Source organism: Ogataea philodendri, assembly GCF_020536065.1.
Source record: "Ogataea philodendri strain CBS6075 chromosome Unknown scaffold1, whole genome shotgun sequence".
Lineage (NCBI taxonomy): Eukaryota > Fungi > Ascomycota > Pichiomycetes > Pichiales > Pichiaceae > Ogataea > Ogataea philodendri.
The window spans coordinates 171,700-185,282 of record NW_025763889.1 but is presented as its reverse complement, the minus strand read 5'-3'; the positions used below and the strand labels follow the sequence as shown (position 1 = coordinate 185,282).

The following is a 13,583-nucleotide window of genomic DNA, read 5'->3' as shown; positions in this document are numbered from 1 at the left end:
CACACCAAAAACCAAGCTGGCAAAATGATCAACTCTCAGGACAAGGAGAAGATCAAGCGGGCCATTCCCAAGGCCTCCAACAAAATTATGGCGGCCGCGGTCGCCAGACTGTACATTGCGTATCCAGAGCCCGACCACTGGACTCCCACCGGTCTTTCTGGCGCAATTGTGTTGGCAGACGATTTGGTTGGTCACACCTTCTTTCTCAAGCTCGTGGACATTGTCGGCCACAGAGGTGTTCTTTGGGACCAGGAATTGTACATCGATTTCGATTACAACCAGGATAGATCGTTTTTCCACTCGTTCGAGTGCGAGGAGTGCTATTATGGCCTGTTGTTCGAAGACAAGAGCGAAGCAACTAGTTTCTACAAAAAGGTCAATTCCAGAGATAAACACGGCTCAAAACAAACCGTTCAGAACAAGCACGGCGTGGAGGTCAAGAAACAGCCGGCTCCAGCCGCAAAAGTCGGGTTCCGCGGCGACATGTCCGGGCTCGAAAGTGAACAGCGTACTAGACGGTCAAAGGGACTCATCTACTACGAGGACGAACCACCGCCAGAATGGAGGTCGCTCTATAGAGAGCTGGAGAGCGTGGGTATTGGCGAAGACATGATTGCAGAAAACCGCGAGTTCATCAAGAACTACATAGCCCAAACAGGCGGGCCCTTGGTGGGGCTCGAGCCTCCTATTCCTCGCAAATACCAGTACAAGTCCGCCAGAGTCGCCAGCAGTGCAAGTGCTACCAGCAGCTCCTCGGCAACCACAAAGAAAGCCCCGCCTCCCCCTCCACCGGCAAACCGCAACTCCTCTCCTGACACTCCATACGGCAGCGAGAGCTCCTCGGGGCCTTCCAGAGCCGAAACTCCAGAAGCAAGGGCTCCACCGCCACCTCCTGCTCCTGTGGCTGCTCCATCTCTCCCTTCAGCACCAACACCGCCTTCAGCGTCTCCGTCGCCGCAACCAGTGGCCGCTGCTGCCACCACCTCGTCCGCCGTCCACAGCGTGCCAGCATTGAACTACATGCCCCACTCGTACCAGCAACGCCAGACCCAGCAACCGGCCCAGAGAACGGTACCTGCGCCTCCTGCTCGCGGCAGCGCTGTTCCACCTCCACCCCCATCCAGGAACCCGGCTCCCCCACCCCCACCATCGAGAAATATGCCGCAGCTGCCTCCAAGAGAATCAAGACCGGCCCCTGTGCCGCCACCTCCTCGCAGAGGCGCTGCTCCTCCACCTCCACCGTCGCGGGCCAGACCGGTGCCAGCAGCTCCGCAAACACCTCCAAGAGCAGTGCCACCAACGTTTTCTCCCCAACCCCCACAGCTGCCTCCTCACCATCCACAGCCAGGCTACCAGTCGTCGCCTGTCCCTGCTGCTCCACCTCCTCCTCCACAGATGGCTTCCCCGATTCCTGCTGCTCCTCCTCAACAACAGCCTCAATCGATCCCTGTGGCCCCTCCTCCCCCTCCAGCAGCTCAGGCAGCACCTCCAGCTCCACCGCCTCCCCCAGCAGGTCAAGCAGCACCTGCAGCACCTCCGCCGCCTCCAGCTACAATGCCGTCGCCTCCTGCTGCTGGGGACCCGAGAGATGCGTTGCTTTCATCGATCCGTAACGCTGGCATTGGCTCGCTCAAGAAGACTGACAAATCGCAGCTCGAAAAGCCAAGCGTCCTGCTCCAAGAGGCCCGTGGTGAAGACCCTCCTCCGGCTCCACAGTCCTCTGCCACTCCTGGTCAGCCAGCATCGCTTGCCGATGCATTGGCAGCAGCTCTCAGCAATAGAAAGGCCAAGGTTGCAAATAGCGACGACGAAGATGACGGCGATTGGTGATTATTGTATTACTATATACTCTCCTGGAATTTCAGTTTCCAAGTATCGAACCACTTGGCCTTCTTGGCGTCCAGCCCGGAGACTAAACGCACTGTCTCTGTGCTGACTCTGATGAGTTCCTTGGCGTTCTTCTTCGCTGCTGGCAGGTCCAGATCGTAAATTATAGTAGACACGAATTCGTCCACGAGCTGGCCGATTTCGAGCCGTTTGCTGTTGAGCGTGTCCAGAAGAGACGACTCCTTCTCTGTGTAGCGAGTCTTGCCAATATTCTTGTCCATGGTGGCAAACAGGAGCTTGATGAGTTTGAGCTTCGGCACCCACTTTTTCCCAAACTCCACCAGCTGCGGGTCCACCTCGTCGTCCTGGTTTGAAAGGTCTTCCTCTTCGTCGCTCTGGTCGAAAAAGTCGCCGTTGCCGGCACTGGGGTCCTCGAGCCACTCCTCGTACTCCTCCAGACCGTCGCCGATCAGCGCGGCCGAGTCCTTGAACTTGGCTCTGATCACGCCGCTGGCCCCGTTCTGCACCAGTCCGCCAAACGTGTCACAAACGTCCCAGATCTTCCCCACCGAGACCAGTCTTGCGCCGCCCTCGCCGTCCTCTGCGTCCAGCATCTCCACCAGCTCCTTACTCAGGCCACTAAAGAAGCCCAGCAGGCTCTGCGTGGCCTCCACGATCGCCTGCACGTACAGATTCGAGTACTTCTTCTTCTCTGCCACCAGCTGGGAGCACAGACTCACCAGCAGCACGAGCGTGCGTATGAGCGCCTCGACCTCGACAAAACAGGCGTGGTAGTTGTCGGGCGAGATCGGCGGCTTGAACACAATGCCAACCTTTGTTGTGTGGGCGTGGACCAGCTTGGCAAGCTTGCCCAGCTCAGCGAGCGGGTCCGCCACCTGCGACGACCGCAGGGTCGGGGTATTTGAATCCGTGTGTGTGGACAGCAGCGGGGTCCATGTGACGATGTTCTCGTCGAGCGAGTGCAGCAGCTGCTGCAGATCCTGCTTGCTTTTGGAAACGCTAGGCATTAAGAAGTATTTGTGAAAAATCTAAAGCTTAATATTTGTTGCACAGCCGTAAATAATACTACACGAAGAGAGAAAGGAGAGGAATCAAAGAGCCAAGCCAGAAGATTCCGTTTGTCACTGCACCGGCTGTTGCCAGCGAGACAATGTTGACGGTGGATGAAGTGAAGGTGGAGGCGCTTGCGGAGGCGCTGGCGCTGGACTCTGAGCCAAAGCCGTAGCTGGTTGCAGAAGTGATTGTGGCCGAGGTGGCAGTGGCCGTGGCTGAGTAAGCGGTAGCCGAGCCAGCGGGCTTTGTTGAAGGAGCACCGGTGGCGCTGAAATGGGCCAAGGCCGCAGCTAGGCCTGTGCCAGGACCGGATGGGCCGCTGGCCGTTGTGCCGGAGCCGGCGGTCCATGGCTGCTCTGGGCACGGAAGAGTGACAACCACGGTGCTCTTGTCGGAAACAGTCACTGTGAAGGTCGACAGATTGACGCTGCTAGTGGAGCAGGAGACGAGTGTGTCTGTTGCGGTGGTGTGCAGGGTATCTGTGAGGGTGGTGGCGCCAGGGGAGCGGGTGGTAGCAGCGGTGGTAGCAGGGCCGGTGGAGGTGGAGGAGTTGGAGTAGCGAGCAGAGCTGAAGGTGGAGCTGGTTTTAGGGGCTGCGCTGGACGGTTTAGGCTTACCGGTGGACAGCGAGCTCTTGGAGACAGGTGTGCTCTTCGAGGAAGCAGGTGTGCTCTTGGAGCCAGGAGCAGAGCTTCTTGTGGAGGTAGCCACGGGGGTGCTCTTGGAGCTGGAGAAGCTGGAGAAGCTGGAGCTGGCAGTTTTCGTGCTGGAACTGCTAGAACTGGAGCTGCTGGAGCTGCTCGATGGCTCGTAGCAGTAGCGCTCGAAACATCTCTTGCACTGCTCGCCAAAAGCGAGGTTCTGCCGCTCGATGTGTCTCTCCACGACGGCACAGCCAATGCACTGCGCAAACTCCGGGTCAAAATCAATGCCGCCCTCGGAGGACAGCACAATACCATTGAACAGGTCTCCATTGAACTCATCGTCAGTGTAGTGAATGCCTGTGGTGTTGCTGGAGTAGATCAGGTCGCGGTTTGGAATGTAGGCAAGCAATGGAGGAACGTAGCCGTCGGCGCCCACAGTCGAAGCATTGCATCCAAAGAAGACCGTTCTCTTGTTCAGTCCAAGGTCAACAAAGTCTTGAATGGTCTCGGGTAGGTTGTAGAAATAATCTCCGTACCTGGCTTTGGTGACATACAGCGACGTGCCATTTGGCCAGTTATCTTCGGTATTTCCCGAGTTGTCAAAGGCAATGACAAAGTCGCCGCCTCTTTCAATTGCCGGCTGCAGCGGGATCGTCTCGAGATCAACTCCACCGTCAGAAAGGTACAGTGTTTCTGACTCGCCCAAACCAGCAAGGTCGAAATCCAATCCGTAGTACGGATTAGGAACCTCGGCAAACAGAGCATCGTGTAAGTTCGTGCCGAACTGGGTCAGCACCTGCTCCAGCTGGTCTGGCGAGATAGGCATGCCCACCGACGAAAGGAAAGCCGGGTCGCTAAGCTCCTGCTGGTATTCAACCAAATAGTCCGCAGAGGCAGCAGAAATGAATCCGATGTTGTCGTATCCGACAACACATCCATTTTCAGGGACTCCGCTCTTCATCGGCGTACCGAGGTATTTGAGCACAACACTGAGAGTTTGTTCGTAGTTGGTTGGACGCATATCGTACGGAGTGAACTCCAAGGTCACGTGATCTTGGGGAGCAAGACTGGCAGATGCGCTTCCTGTGGCAATGAGCAGCGGGTATGGCATATCGTGGTTGATAAAGGCCTCCTGCGAAGGGATATCGGACCAGCGAACGTTGGCGCCGTACTCTGGGTAGTCTGTATAGATCAATCTGGAGATGATCCGGCCGTAGATATCAGCGATGGTGACGTTGAATCCGGCTTCTCTTTTCGGATAAACTTCGCTTATGAGATCCAACCATTCATTATCGCTGGAAGGGAAGAATGAGCTTGGGCCCTGTAAAATTTTGAGGTCAGACATAATCTCATCAATCGAGGTCCAATTCTGGAAAAGCATAGATTCCAGTGTGAGACCACCTCCAGAAAGAGCACTGATGTACAGAGCCGAGTCAAGTAATCCTCCGAGGTTGGATCCTGAAGAACGAGAATCCAACGCGGACAGTTCGCCAAGTCCCACCATCAAAGCACGAATACCTCCTCCAGAAAGAGCAATATGGATATCAATTGGATCTTCGAGCAGGCTGCTGCTCCAGGGGAAGTTTTCGAAATCTTCCAGGTTCAACGCCTCAAGGAAAGTGACCAGATTCTGGTTGGCTTTCTTATACCGAGGCCCGGTGTAGTCCAACTCTTCCGGGATATAGCCGTCAACGTTTCTCACAAATCCACCCTCTGGGGTGTAGCAGCTTTCGTAGATAGGAGCATAGGTCGCAGAAACACCCGTCAACAATAAACTCAACCAAGCAAGCTTCATGGTTTGTTATGTATTGTGATAACCTGATGAGATTTGTGCCTTCTTATACCACCTTGAGACCCGCGTTCGAGCCGAAGAAGGGCCCTGAAATAACTTGCACAGCCCGCCTGAAAAATATCCCAAATTAGAAACCAACGTTCCCGAAATAGCCACTCATCCAGGCACTGAAGCCTCCACACAATAGTAACCATCATTCAAGTACTCAATTTGCACTTCCCCAAATCCTTTATCCAGTAAGTACTGTCGAATGTCGGCGAATATCGTATCTGCGAGAATGTTTGGACCTGTCACTTTTGAGCATCGTAAACGCTCGATCCGGTGCAAACAGCAGGGAACCACAACCAGTCGCGAAACGCGAACTTGATCTTTGGGACAATTCATGGCCAGGTCCGCAGCATGGTACACCAATTCGCCGCACAGTTGCAGACCAGCTACTACAACTTCCTGTATTTCCTGGTGCACGGGTGTGTCGAGTCGATAGAAACGCGCCGCCCGGGACCAGATGGGACGATCGTCCGCGATGTCCCCCGCCACAGTGACCATCTTACCAGAAGGAACAAGCGTGGTGTCGGTGACGATTTCCGTTTGGATAAGACGGTGCACACGCAGACTGGACCGGAGTCGATCGGGCTCGCGATCGACGCAGCACACTTTAAGTGCAAACTCGTTTGCCAGGATTCGAGCCATGTAGCCCTTTCCGGAACCCAGATCCAGCACGTTGGGGACTCCCAGGCCGGCAACTTTGTAAGCAAAGGGCACCGCGACGGCCGCCTTGGCCGGCGGCATTCCCAAACTCAGCCGTCCACTCACCTCGGGGACCTGAACCAAATCGGTCCTACTAAACATTCGCAATGGTTGTGCCGCAACTGGATCCTGGCAGGCGTGCGTGCAAAGGAGAAAAAATTTTCTAGATACTGAAATTTGTTCTTTATCAACATGACGGGCGAAGCATGGTTATTCATACTGGCAGTGGTGGTTAACGCCATCAACTTGTTCCTCCAGGTGTTCTTCACCATCATGTACAGCGACTTGGAGTGCGACTACATCAACCCTATCGAGTTGTGCAACAAATTAAACAACTATATTGTTCCAGAGGCTGCTGTGCACGCCGGTCTGACTGCTTTGTTTCTAATCAATGGCTACTGGTTCACTTTCCTGCTTAACCTTCCGATCTTGGCGTTCAATGCCAACAAAATCTACAACAAGAACCATTTGTTGGACGCCACAGAGATCTTCCGTACTTTGTCCAAACATAAGAAGGAGTCTTTTATCAAATTGGGTTTCCACCTCCTAATGTTCTTCTACTACCTTTACCGGATGATTGCCGCGCTGATTGCTGACGATATGTAATATAATCGGTACAAATTTATCATCTTTTATTATTGTATTTCCCGTAGAAGTTCGTTCAGGAGTTGCAGTTTGTCAACGACTCCGAATTGCGGGTCGATGATTGGCTGCAACCGGCCCAGTCTCGTCATGGCAAACGACGCGTTGTCCCCGCCTTCCTCCAAACTGCTCAGTTGCTTGTAAATCTTCATTTTCCGCCGGTGGTTCTCTGTCTTCTCCAGGTACTTGCGCCGCAAACTATTCAACTTGACCGCAACTTCCCGCCGTTGCTGCCGGATCTCGTAGATTCGGCTGCGTTTCTCGTTCTTCAACTTGTTCAGCTCGCCCAGCTCTGTCAGAATCAGGTTGTTTGTCAAATACGTGTCGATCAGCCGGCTAAAATGGGCGTCGATCTGATCAGCGTAACTCCGCAAAAACTGCTCCAGTTTCTTGCGTTGCACCCCCACCGCCTGTTCCGGCGCGTCGCTGCTCCCCAAATGGTCCACCAGAACCTGTTTGATCACGTCCAACGTCACCAGCTTCGTCTTGTTCCGCGGCAGTCGTCCGTACTTGATCTCGATGTAGTTCCCAGACCGACGTCTCTTGTCCTGAACAGACTCCTGTACCTGGGCCGTGTGCTCGCGACGCTCTGCCGTCTTCTCGCGGTGTTTCTGCGTGACCCGTTTGCGTGTCGCCTCGATCACCTGCTCGTCCACGTAATCGTAGTAGCTCGGGGCCGGGGGCTCCTCAGCAGCAACAGCCGTCTGTTTGGCCTGTTTACGTGGCCGACCCGCCTTCTTCGCCGTCTTAGCAGCACGTCCCACGCTTTTCGGGGTGCGCTGTTTCGCAGCCAATTGCGGAGTTCTCTTGGGAGTAGCGCTCTTGGGAGTCCGTTGTGGGGTTTTTGTTGATCTGCGAGAAGTTCTTGTCTTGGGCGTCTCAAACAGCTCCCGCGGTGTCCGTTCGCGCTCGGGAGATATAAAGGAGCTGATTTCAGGCGTGCCGGGCGACGAAAGCTCGGCACTGGCCAGTCTTTTCGGCGTGGTCCTAGAACCCGGTGTCCGGGGAGACTTGCGTATCTTTGGTGTTTTAGGACTTCGTGGTTTGGCTGGACTTCGAGGACTCTTGGGCTGCGACGGCCTCAACACCAGACCGTCCAGATCGATCTTTCTGCGCGCCGATCCGCGCTTTCTGGCCTCCTTGCGCGCCTCTCTTGAAAGCATAAATAAAACACGCGTGCAAAGCGATTTTTTGATCGTCGCGTCGATTTACGCCACGTCCATAGCAAACAGATACACTTTTTTCCAAAAAAACACTTTAAACAAACTTTAATAATATTTACTTCCCAATTGCTTGTCTTTGCTTGAATTTTGCTTCAAATATATGTCCTCACCTACTGCGCAATCCGCCTCCCCCGTCGCACTGCCCGAGCCGCCAGAAAACCCCGCCAACACCGTTCCATCGCGCACGTTGTGGATGGGAGATATCGAGCCATGGTGGGACGAGGAGTTCATCACACAGGTCTGGGGCGCCACAAATAAACGCGTCCAGGTAAAGGTGATCAAACCGCGCCAGAACTCGATGGTTCAGCAGCTGGCCCATTCGGGCTACTGTTTTGTGGAGTTCGAAACCCCGGAAGATGCCAAAGACGCACTGAAACTGAATGGAACAGTCATTCCGAACACAACAGACAAATTGTTCCGTCTCAATTGGGCGTCGGCGGCCACTTTGAACTCGCAAATCGCACAAACCCCGGAGTATTCGCTCTTTGTGGGGGACCTTTCCCCCGCAACCACAGAGGCCCACTTGCTCGCGCTGTTCCAAACCCATTTCAGTACGGTCAAGACTGTGCGAGTCATGACCGACCCGGCCACCGGTCTCTCGCGGTGCTTTGGCTTCGTGAGGTTTTCCAGCGATGAGGATCGCCAGAAAGCCCTTGCAGAGATGAACGGCAAGTGGCTTGACGGAAGATTAATTCGTGTGGCTTTGGCTACTCCGAAGCACCAGAACCAGCCGTTCCGCAAACACCACCAACACCCGCTCGAACTCGACCCATACCAGAACCCCGGCCTTCCGCCAATGGGCTATTACGCCGCGCCGCAACCAGCTACCGCCTTCGCAGACCCAAACAACACCACCGTGTTTGTCGGTGGCTTGGCCAGTAACATCTCCGAAGGCACGCTCTTCTCGCTCTTCGAGCCTTATGGCGAGGTGGTACATGTCAAGGTGCCGCCAGGGAAAGGGTGTGGTTTTGTCAAATTTACACAGCGTGTCGATGCCGAAAGAGCAATTGAACAGCTCCAAGGGTTTGTCGTGGAAGGCTCGCGTTTCAGATTGAGCTGGGGCCGTTCCAACAGAAACCACATGCTTGCGGCCACGCTTGCGCAGGGCCAGCCTCCAAACCAGCCGGGCACCCCCCAGACCCCGGGAATGGTGCTTCCTGGGCTTGCTCCACCGATGTTTTACGACCCGTACGCTGCGGAGTCACAGTTTGTTGACCAGAACGGCCAGTACATGTACGTTCCGCACTACGCTTCGATGCTCCCTCCGGAGAAAACAGACGAGGTCTAACTAAGTGACCAATACTATTACTGTGCTGCGTATGTGGCTAAAAGGGCGTCGATCTCGGACTTGTCCATAGACGTCCATTCCTCGATCGATTTCGAATCGGTGATGTTTCTGTTCCACTCCATGCGCGCCTTGATCACAGCAGGAGACTCTCCAGGGTGGATCTTTGTACGCAGCGTTGTTCGAAGATAGTCCAAATTTTCCACAGCTTTGCGGATATCCAGCCCGTCAAACACTGGCCGAAGCTTGTGTTCTTTAAGACGGTTTGTGAATCGCGGCGCCTTGCCGTTCGAGCTGATCATAATCTGTAGAGGACCCTGTCTATAAGTGGAACCAAAATAAAAGTCACAGTTCTTCGGCTTATCTGCCAGGTTGACGTTCAATCCCAGTTGGCGGCACCGATAGTAGATCTGCAGACTTAGTTTGTAGTCGTTTAAACAGGTGAGCACCATGGCAAACCGGCTATGAGCCACCTGCTCAATCTGTTCCTGGTCTTTCTCGATATCCAATGTGCTTATATCTGTGTCCAGTTCGTACATTTGGAGATCTTTCATTTCGAATTTGCGTCTGATCAGCGTCAACAGTCCCAATTCCGCGTATTTTTCGATGGTTGGCTCAAATTCTGGCGAAACGACTGTGATCTGTGCATCTGCCTGGAGCAAATGGTTGACTCTGGACAGTCCAACCTCTCCTCCGCCAACAACAAGCACATGACGGTCTACTGTTAGTATTCCAGCTTCATCAATACTCACTTTTGACCTGCCACGCAAGCATTAACGACCCATGGGGTTCCGGAACCGCTATCGAGTCCATTTTGCACACTATTTTCCACCCGCTTGGGGAATTATTATCAAACCAGGTGTTACCCGGCCTCAGACCCAGTCAGCTTCTCCTCCACGATCTCGACAGAGTCGTCTGTTTCCTGGTCCGACTCGGTTGTGTTGCTGGTCGCAGACCCGAGAACCGATGGGAACAGGTCGTAGAAGTCGTCCAGACCCGATTTTGCGACGGGGAACCTGAAATGGGCCTCCAGCCGCGAAACCGGGTCCACGAGCGGCGAGTCTCTGATCTGGGCCACGAGGCTGGCTGGAATAGGCACCGTCTTGTGCAGCGACACCACAAAACTGCCCAGAATGCTGTACAAACGCTGGAACAGGACGATTTTGTCGGCGTTCTGTGCCAGCTGCGTCGTCGACGCTTCGTCTGCGAGATTCACGACGTCTATCGACTCGCCCCGTCTCAGCCCAACGTACACGGGCAGCAAGGGGAACACTGCGGGCAACGAACTGGTCGCCAGCCTCTCCAGCTCGTAATTGATGGGAATATTATGTTCGGTACCAGCGAGCTCGATCTCGTCTGCCAGGTCTTTCCAGATCACCGGGTGGGGGTCCTGGTACTTGAACTCGGGTCTATTGGTGAAATTGATGTAGTGGACGTTCTCTTTATGCGAATTGGTCACCAACAACAGATTTCTCTCTGATCTGTTGATCACGTCTTGGATCTCGTATCTATCGAATCGTATGGCGAACGACTGTTTCTTCTGGCATGCGCAAACGAGAACTCCGCTGCCGATATGCAAATACAGCCCAAAGAAACTCAAAAGGTCCGTGGTGAACAAACCGTTTGTTTCGATGTAGTGCCTGCTCAACGGGGGCAGAAGGACGATCCGCGACGTCGGCAGGACACACGACACGTCCCTGTACTTGGTGTAGTGGAACGGGGTATCCGCTCGTGTGACTAATTGTTCGCGCACCAGGTCTGACATGGAAAACACGCACTCTGAAGCCACTATTTGTATATTTTGCAAGTCGCGTTAATGGGAGATCTATCGCGTGTTCGTCATATGCGGACCTATATTAATTCTGACAGTTTCTTCCCTTATAGCGTAATGGTTATCGCGTTCGGCTACGAACCGGAAGGCTCCAGGTTCAAGTCCTGGTGAGGGAGAAACCTTTTTTTTGCATCGCCAAGTAATTTTTTTTTATTCAGCTTTACTATTAACTTCCTTCGTCTCCACCTTTTCCGGCTCGTTCTCCTCAATTAGCTCCCGCAGCTTCTGTTTCGCAACCGTCTTGCTCTGTGAAATCGTCGACCGCGCCACCGTCAGCATCGGCTTCAACAGTCCCGTCTGGTGTGCAAAGTACGTTCCGGTTGCAATCAGAATCAGCAGCATAAAGAACAGCGGGTTACGCAGAACAGCCATGAACTCGTTCCAGCCTAAAGCAACAACAAGACAGTACATCCAGAATGGAATCGACGTCATGCTCGACATTACCGACCGTTTGGCCTCAATGTAGATTGCGTCCATCTCTTTCCGGACGCGGCCCAGAACACCCGTTTGTTGTCTCGTGGACAACAGCTCTGCAAACGGAACTTCCTCGTCCTCCTCGTCGAGGTCCTCAAACTCGCCCGAAGAAATGTTCACCGGCGGAACAACCTCTTCGTTGGTCTTGGCAAGCACGATCCTGCTGAACGTCGGTAGCAGCTTCAACACAGCCTCTCTAGCCTTGTTGTACTGCTGGTCAATCTCCAGAGTGTTGGTCCACATCTTTGGTACACCCTGCTCGTCGTACCTAAACAGATCCTCGAACTTGTTTCTCAAGATCCGCGACACTGTGTCCTCGGTAACGTAATCGTGGACAATGTCTCTAAACTTGCTCCAATGGGCCTTCTGCAGGTCGATGTGTAACTCGGCGTTCTCCTTGGCATCCAATCCCAAATGGTAGTCGTAAACACCGTCCACCAAAAACTTGGACTCCAACCCGTCCTCAATCTTGCTAAACTCAACCATCACCTTGTCCCACAGATCGTCGGTCGGGTCTCCACACAGCTCAGTCAATTTTTCTTTAAACTGGCTCTGGAACCGCTTGGTCAATCTCGAAACAAGTAGACTCTTCTCCTTGCGCCGAATCTGCTCGGTGGCAGCTTGGATCTCTGTCTCCAGTTGCTCAAGTTCCTGTGAATGGTCAAACATGCATTTTCCGGCATCTTCGCGGAACGATGCGGTAACAAGTGCTGTCTGTGCAGCAAGAATCTCCTTTAGAGACCCCTCGTGGTTTTTCTTGGCCGCCTGGACACGGTCGCTAAACTCCTTGACGAGTTTCTTGATCACACTAGCCAGTCGGCGCGAGTTAGTCTCTGTCAACTTCGAGTCGATCTTCTTGGCCAGCTGTTCCCGACGCTCAAGATACACTGTCTGTGTATATCTGGAGGCACTCGTGTCGTACGGAACAAGCGCCTCTGTGCGCAGCTGTTTGATGGAGTCGGCAAACTCTTGCGGATCGTCCAGTTTTTCAAAATCAACCTTTTCGTACTGTTCCTCGAAATTCTGGTATGCAAGCAGCATGATCTCGTCACAACGGAACCGTGCAACCAGAATTTGTTGGGTAGGCAGGTCGAGGTCCTTGTTCTCCTCGATTTGCTGCCAGATCTGATCCATATAAATAGTCCAGGCGTCGATAGGGATGTTCCGGTGGTACTCGTTTTTGAAGAGCTCTGTGGATGCAAACCGGTCGCCAAGAAGCTGGATATCGTGCTCAAACTTGTCTGGCTGGAAATGTTTATGTGCAATGCTGGTGAACTTGAGATCAAAGAAGTCTGTGATTGTCAGGTCTTGACAGGACTCTGGTTTACTCAACGAGGACCAGATCTTGTTAAGGTCGGCCATCAAACTATTGGACAAGTTCTCGATGGGTGTCATGTCGGTGAAGTCACGGATCACAAACAAAAGTAGACATTTTTGTTTGCTGGAGGAAAACAGACTCAGATTGACCTCAAACACAGTCTTGAGCAATTCCATGTTCGCTCCTTGGTACAGTCCGACCTGGTGTTCCCAGATATTGACGATCAGCACTTCGGACGTTGACAGGGCAAATAGCGCAGACTTACGCTCAAAGTCTTTGTCGTCTGCCTTCTCTCTGCCATCAACACCTTCAACGTCAAGAACAAACAGATGATTCTCGTTGTCCAGACGACCAGATTCGACCAACGTTGAGGCAATGTAGTTTGCATGGGATATCCAAATACCCTTTGTTGTTTGTTGTCTTTTTGTTTCGTCCATAACGTCAAATTGGGTGCCAAACAAACGATTCAAGAGCGTTGATTTACCTGTTGATTGGGACCCAAACACCGACACGATGTGGTAGTTAAGACCCTTGTCGTCCTTTCCATCATAGTATTTTTGGATATACGGCAACAAATGCTCATTGAAGTTCTTATTCTCGTCAATGAGTTGTAAAGAAGACATGTTGAGCGATGTTTTTATTCAGCGTAGAAAATAGCCCATCATAAATATTGCACAGCCAGTGTCGAAGAAAAAGGGTTTAGCGTGAAGGATCAAAAAATAAATT

The 13,583-nt window shown here is 53.1% G+C and overlaps 13 protein-coding genes across 13 annotated transcripts; 6 read left to right on the top strand and 7 right to left on the bottom strand.

The window, feature by feature from the left end:
* Positions 1 to 24: 24 nt before the first annotated feature.
* Positions 25 to 1,830, top strand: OGAPHI_001859 (uncharacterized protein; the record flags this gene model as incomplete). Its single annotated transcript, XM_046202666.1, has 1 exon — positions 25 to 1,830. The coding sequence occupies one exon, from the start codon at positions 25 to 27 to the stop codon at positions 1,828 to 1,830; it is 1,806 nt and encodes a 601-aa protein (XP_046062519.1).
* On the bottom strand, positions 642 to 1,622 carry OGAPHI_001860 (uncharacterized protein; the record flags this gene model as incomplete). The annotated part of the gene is made up of 3 exons (XM_046202667.1): positions 642 to 1,016; positions 1,076 to 1,492; positions 1,554 to 1,622. 3 exons carry the CDS (start codon positions 1,620 to 1,622, stop codon positions 642 to 644), a joined length of 861 nt encoding a protein of 286 aa, XP_046062520.1.
* Positions 1,831 to 1,841: 11 nt separating the features above from the next.
* Positions 1,842 to 2,855, bottom strand: OGAPHI_001858 (uncharacterized protein; the record flags this gene model as incomplete). Its single annotated transcript, XM_046202665.1, has 1 exon — positions 1,842 to 2,855. One exon carries the CDS (start codon positions 2,853 to 2,855, stop codon positions 1,842 to 1,844), a length of 1,014 nt encoding a protein of 337 aa, XP_046062518.1.
* Positions 2,128 to 4,059, top strand: OGAPHI_001857 (uncharacterized protein; the record flags this gene model as incomplete). The annotated part of the gene is made up of 2 exons (XM_046202663.1): positions 2,128 to 2,618; positions 3,207 to 4,059. 2 exons carry the CDS (start codon positions 2,128 to 2,130, stop codon positions 4,057 to 4,059), a joined length of 1,344 nt encoding a protein of 447 aa, XP_046062517.1.
* On the bottom strand, positions 2,914 to 5,340 carry OGAPHI_001855 (uncharacterized protein; the record flags this gene model as incomplete). Its single annotated transcript, XM_046202661.1, has 1 exon — positions 2,914 to 5,340. One exon carries the CDS (start codon positions 5,338 to 5,340, stop codon positions 2,914 to 2,916), a length of 2,427 nt encoding a protein of 808 aa, XP_046062515.1.
* OGAPHI_001856 (uncharacterized protein) lies at positions 4,817 to 5,209 on the top strand (the record flags this gene model as incomplete). Its single annotated transcript, XM_046202662.1, has 1 exon — positions 4,817 to 5,209. The coding sequence occupies one exon, from the start codon at positions 4,817 to 4,819 to the stop codon at positions 5,207 to 5,209; it is 393 nt and encodes a 130-aa protein (XP_046062516.1).
* Positions 5,341 to 5,493: 153 nt separating the features above from the next.
* OGAPHI_001854 (uncharacterized protein) lies at positions 5,494 to 6,186 on the bottom strand (the record flags this gene model as incomplete). Its single annotated transcript, XM_046202660.1, has 1 exon — positions 5,494 to 6,186. The coding sequence occupies one exon, from the start codon at positions 6,184 to 6,186 to the stop codon at positions 5,494 to 5,496; it is 693 nt and encodes a 230-aa protein (XP_046062514.1).
* Positions 6,187 to 6,276: 90 nt separating this feature from the next.
* On the top strand, positions 6,277 to 6,690 carry OGAPHI_001853 (uncharacterized protein; the record flags this gene model as incomplete). Its single annotated transcript, XM_046202659.1, has 1 exon — positions 6,277 to 6,690. One exon carries the CDS (start codon positions 6,277 to 6,279, stop codon positions 6,688 to 6,690), a length of 414 nt encoding a protein of 137 aa, XP_046062513.1.
* A 29-nt stretch (positions 6,691 to 6,719) lies between these two features.
* On the bottom strand, positions 6,720 to 7,889 carry OGAPHI_001852 (uncharacterized protein; the record flags this gene model as incomplete). Its single annotated transcript, XM_046202658.1, has 1 exon — positions 6,720 to 7,889. The coding sequence occupies one exon, from the start codon at positions 7,887 to 7,889 to the stop codon at positions 6,720 to 6,722; it is 1,170 nt and encodes a 389-aa protein (XP_046062512.1).
* A 160-nt stretch (positions 7,890 to 8,049) lies between these two features.
* Positions 8,050 to 9,237, top strand: OGAPHI_001851 (uncharacterized protein; the record flags this gene model as incomplete). Its single annotated transcript, XM_046202657.1, has 1 exon — positions 8,050 to 9,237. The coding sequence occupies one exon, from the start codon at positions 8,050 to 8,052 to the stop codon at positions 9,235 to 9,237; it is 1,188 nt and encodes a 395-aa protein (XP_046062511.1).
* A 17-nt stretch (positions 9,238 to 9,254) lies between these two features.
* OGAPHI_001850 (uncharacterized protein) lies at positions 9,255 to 10,999 on the bottom strand (the record flags this gene model as incomplete). The annotated part of the gene is made up of 2 exons (XM_046202656.1): positions 9,255 to 9,981; positions 10,101 to 10,999. 2 exons carry the CDS (start codon positions 10,997 to 10,999, stop codon positions 9,255 to 9,257), a joined length of 1,626 nt encoding a protein of 541 aa, XP_046062510.1.
* A 216-nt stretch (positions 11,000 to 11,215) lies between these two features.
* Positions 11,216 to 13,480, bottom strand: OGAPHI_001848 (uncharacterized protein; the record flags this gene model as incomplete). Its single annotated transcript, XM_046202654.1, has 1 exon — positions 11,216 to 13,480. The coding sequence occupies one exon, from the start codon at positions 13,478 to 13,480 to the stop codon at positions 11,216 to 11,218; it is 2,265 nt and encodes a 754-aa protein (XP_046062508.1).
* OGAPHI_001849 (uncharacterized protein) lies at positions 11,436 to 12,967 on the top strand (the record flags this gene model as incomplete). Its single annotated transcript, XM_046202655.1, has 3 exons — positions 11,436 to 11,527; positions 11,594 to 11,858; positions 12,575 to 12,967. The coding sequence occupies 3 exons, from the start codon at positions 11,436 to 11,438 to the stop codon at positions 12,965 to 12,967; spliced, it is 750 nt and encodes a 249-aa protein (XP_046062509.1).
* Positions 13,481 to 13,583: the final 103 nt, after the last annotated feature.